Raw genomic sequence first — 4,611 nt, forward strand, 5'->3', positions numbered from 1 at the left:
TTAACATTTTATTTGACTAGAATTAGAAGTAATAAGCTTTCTGTACCATTGTAAACAATTACTGGCCTTTTGCAGCAAATTTTGAATTTTTTACATCGAGACTTCAAAGAAATTAGTAAACTTTCCCAAAGTGGGACCCAAACATCTGATGCTATGGCCACCAGTTTCTTAGATCTCCCTAAAAACTATTATTCAAAATCTACAAAGATTGCAGTCTAAATTATAGTTTCCTGAACAAAAAATTAAATATCACCAATTCTGTACCAAACATTCCATTCCTGAATTTATGCTTAGTATGGTGGATAATGCCTCATACCCCTAGTCCCGGTTTGACATTACATTGGTATCTTTCACAGCCAACTGGCTATTATTAAATCAAATATCATACAATTTAAAAAGAGATGCACTACTTTTTCGAATTCCTTCATTTCCAAATTAGCAAAAAAACCTAGCAAAACTGCTTTCAATTATTTGTTCCCTGAACACAAATTAGACACTCAAAATGTCATGTTATCACAAGGTGGTGAATTATTCAGAAGTGAATACTAAAAGGATTCTTTTTGCTGATTTCATACGTACAATATTCAGTGAACTCGGACCAAAGCTTGATACCTGTGTATTAGACAAACCCCATTGGTCCAAGTACTGGACCAATCTTATCTCATAGCAGTAGTCATTCCACTGAAGTAATTTTGTGAACCCAATAAAATCAAGCGTTGCTTTAAAGGTATTAAATTTCAATTACTGAAATGACACTGAAGCGGAGACTAGGAATGCTAATTACAAATCTGTCACCCAGAAGAATCACACCTTATCAAGAAAGGCATAAAAGTCTTTAAACCAATATTTTATTTAACTTAAGATGGTTATAGCTACGACATCATCACAGTCATTGCTTCCATCTCACAATTAGCGTTTGAGTGTAATGAAAACAGCTGTGTGACACAAAGAGGTTTCATTATGGTGTGAAACACTTCTCTCGTATTAATTCAAAGTGAATGGACATGAATATTAAAACAAAGAAAACTTTCCTTTAAAATTGAAAAATTCCCATAAAATGTATCCCAATAATAATTATAATATCTTAATTACATAGTTAAAAGGTGGAATGTGGTAGTCTGGTGGTTGAGCATTGGACTACTGACCGGAGGGCTCGGGTTCGATTCCTGGACAAGCCTCCCTTGATATCTCCGCTTCACCCAAGCTGTGTGAGACATTGGGTAGCAGAGCTTCTTGGGAACCATAGCTGGCACAGGAAGGGCTCTACCCTGCTAACTTTTGATTTCCACATGCCATTGGGCTTAGTATTGGGAGAAATCTACCATCACCTATCACACCTACCCTCGGGTGGAAAACCGTATTAATGGTTTATTTATAGTTAAATTAAACCAGATAAGATTTGAGTTTTCAAAATAATTTATTTATTCTTAACACAAAATAGCACCACCAACTCTTTGTTTTCTGGTTGCTAAATTGACAAGTTTCTTTCTTATATTTTTCAACAATGAATGATGACTTTTTGGAAATTACATCATTTGTAAAAAAAACAATACAATTATGAAATGACCACTAATACGTGATCACTTATCTGTTTTTCAAAAAAGTTACTTAAATACAAGACTTAAAAGACACAAGCCAACGGACATTACTAGGTGAAAGGCGTTATATGGTTTAACAATAAAATCCAATATATCAAAAATGGAGAACAAGGTAAACATAGAAAATTAATCAACCACAGTTGACTCCAGCACGTTTCCATTCTCACATCTCCTTTTGGCACACTTTTCTGATAGATATTCTCAATTCCATCATCTGATCACACACACAAATAGTTTAAACATGTCTGTACAATGAACAATTACAAACTGTTTACGACCCTGACAAATTTTCCTTACAGCAAGATTCATTTTGTAAATGCTTGAAGATTAAAGAAGGTTGATTATTAAAATCACATTACAAGAATAATAGTAAACAGCGATCCTTGTACTTCAATATTCATGCTTCAATTAATCTACTTAATGAGAGATAATGCAGAAATTATGCATTTCTCCTTGAATATTTTTTATGAGAACATGAAACTCCCAAGTTATCCCACTATGTAGCCATTACTAGAACTTTCCACTCAATTGGGATGACAATAAACCCTTTTTTTTTGTCTTCAGCAACAATAAACTATCAATGGACCATGTCCCAACAAACAATGATAAAAATCTTATGTTTACACATATCTGGCCCATAAAAAATAATGATTAACTGTGATAATTAATTCACTTTGATATTGATTATGAGAGAAGCATTTTAGTATTAAATAACTTCTTCAGCTTTCCCTAACAGAACACATTGGCTTCACAAAAGAGACTTAAAGACAATTCACAGCCTAATATCATCAACAACAAAAAATGGCTAGGACACAGGTAAAAAGGGAACTTTGATATGAATGTCACGAGGTGACAGGTTTAAAAAATGCAGTGAGGATGCAAACCTGTAGTTGAGTCAAAATTAAGAGCTGTACAAACAGCAAAGAACTAGTTTGAAAACTTGAACAACTAGATCCATTAATGCATACAAATTTGAATTTGATGGTGCAGAATGCCAGTTAGTTACATGGCATATACAACATCCTATATTGATATAATTCAAATTCCACATGAATATGAATCATATTTCTAATCAAAAGTCGGATAAACAACCCTTCACATCAACAAAATTGGTTTTTCTTCAAAAGGGTTTTATGAGTTTTTTACGTACCACTTCATTCAAAGACACTTCAGTCCAAGGATGTATTGTTATTTACTTTGGTGTTTCATTACTTTCTGTAGGGCTTTTGTGATCTTCAACCTCTTCCTTAACTTTGCTGCGATTCATTTTCCATGCTAAATAAGTGTTCCATATTAAGCAGAATGACTGCTCAAATAGGACTTGAAACTTCAAGGGTACAAAACTGAAGTTGACAAACTGCACAGCAGGCCAAAGCTGGTACATACCGAGAGATGAAAAATAATAACACAAAATATTTATAAACGAATACAATTGATGCAAGAATATGTAGATATCATTAAGTCGAACAAAAAACATTTCAAAACAATATTATAATCACCTTCCAATTATTTATCATCACGTCTTTGAAATTGTCATCTATACTCCGTCGAATGGAAGTCCAGTCCTTCTGTTGTATAGCACCGTTCACAATAATAAAGGCGGCATAAAAAGGTGGCGCCAGCACCACCTGATCCCAGAACACTTTTTTAAGACCGAGAATCACGCGGCCCTTCGTTCCTCTTCCTCCAGGCCCAACAAACCTATGCAGGGCTTGATACCATGCCCAGAGTGCCGGACCCTGTCAAGAAATGCTTCACATTTAGACAATGAGGACTAGTTAATTTTTTTGTTGCATTGTCTCTTTATGCCCCAGATCTTGATATCAAACAATGAATAAACAGAAATTGGATTTTAATACACCCTATTATAACTTTCACTCACCATTGGACAAACCAATATCATTCAATTCATAGCATATACTTTTTGGGACTAAAAACAGATATGTTCAAAATAAATACACGTATTTTACCATAAAAACTACGCCTAGAGCTCCAAATCTCGCCACCCTGACTGGATCCATTTCCGAAAATCTTTTCTTCTCAACAGCAGTTTGAGAAAGCACGTCTCCTGCTGACATGAGAATACCTGCAACCACAGATAATTAAACCAGCCGCTCCGGGGCGTGAGAATTGTGTGCCCAATAAAAAAGTACTTAAAAAATACCTGTTTGTATTGACTGAACTTTCCATGGGTGATTCTCAAGGAGACGAAGATACACTACTAGTGCCCGCCTCATATTCAAGAAAACCAATGCGAAGGAAACTCAACTGGCCCTTGCACTACTCATTTTATTTTTATGGGAGAGGTCGATGCGATAAGCATTTTATAACTTCTTCCCCCCATTGGGTAATTGTTGGTCAACTGCTCAACTTACTGCCGACCGTACTTCAAATGCTGCGAAATTCGACGTTCATCTTCGCGCCGCTAATGCCATCTTTTACCTTTGTAAACAACTGCATGGAGAATCAATATTTCGAGTTGGCGGTGTAGGAGCTACATTCAAAAATTATTTTCTGGCGATATTGATTATATAAGGTTAGTTTCGTATTATGGTAGCTAATATTTGTGATCACCAACTATTTTGATTTATTCCATCGTTGTGTTTCGTTAATTTTATTAATATGGTTTTAATTGGAGTATTAATAGCTGCTTGAATGTTTTACTATAGATGACAGATGACATGGACACGATTTTAATTGACGAAACACTTCCTGTGCTGCGAAGTATTCATAATGACCCTTCCGCAGCTCCATGGGGCATGCTGGGATATGATAGAGGAGCGCTTTCAAGTTCGCAGCAAGAAGAACTCAATTTCCTCAAGACAACTTTTTTGAGAAGAGAAAACAGGCGCTATTTAATGGCTCATCCCCAAGTAAGATTATTTTGCCTTTTAACATCAAATATTTATTTTATATTCTTCGATAGATTATATATTTGGATAGTTTAATATGCATGTAAAACCATAAGTACTGACAGAATGTGTGTATGTGTGTCAAGAAACACACAAACATA

General features: G+C 35.0%; 1 protein-coding gene across 2 annotated transcripts; it reads right to left on the reverse strand.

The window, feature by feature from the left end:
* Positions 1-935: 935 nt before the first annotated feature.
* On the reverse strand, positions 936-3,986 carry LOC139700810 (mitochondrial inner membrane protein Mpv17-like). 2 transcript variants are annotated; one of them, XM_071599235.1, is made up of 5 exons: positions 3,763-3,986; positions 3,569-3,684; positions 3,098-3,337; positions 2,749-2,973; positions 936-1,337 (listed from the first exon to the last, which is right to left on the reverse strand). In XM_071599235.1, the coding sequence occupies exons 1-4, from the start codon at positions 3,833-3,835 to the stop codon at positions 2,791-2,793; spliced, it is 612 nt and encodes a 203-aa protein (XP_071455336.1). In that variant the 5' UTR covers positions 3,836-3,986; the 3' UTR covers positions 936-1,337; positions 2,749-2,790. The 2 variants fall into 2 exon arrangements, with proteins under 2 accessions (XP_071455336.1, XP_071455335.1); XM_071599234.1 differs by lacking the exon at positions 936-1,337 and having other exon boundaries at positions 1,411-2,973.
* Between the last annotated feature and the right edge of the window lie 625 nt (positions 3,987-4,611).

This window comes from Hetaerina americana, unplaced genomic scaffold, assembly GCF_022747635.1.
Source record: "Hetaerina americana unplaced genomic scaffold, ioHetAmer1.1.p SCAF_11, whole genome shotgun sequence".
Taxonomy (NCBI): domain Eukaryota; kingdom Metazoa; phylum Arthropoda; class Insecta; order Odonata; family Calopterygidae; genus Hetaerina; species Hetaerina americana.

What these genes read in the sequence shown, in the direction of transcription:
- LOC139700810 (XM_071599235.1), bottom strand. Translation starts at nt 3,835, where the DNA reads ATGAGGCGGGCACTAGTAGTGTATCTTCGTCTCCTTGAGAATCACCCA. An exon ending in CTCTAGGCGTAGTTTTTATG is followed by an intron (nt 3,338 to 3,568) that starts GTAAAATACGTG and finishes ATTTCTTGACAG; the next exon opens with GGTCCGGCACTCTGGGCATG. An exon ending in TGATGATAAATAATTGGAAG is followed by an intron (nt 2,974 to 3,097) that starts GTGATTATAATA and finishes GGTATGTACCAG; the next exon opens with CTTTGGCCTGCTGTGCAGTT.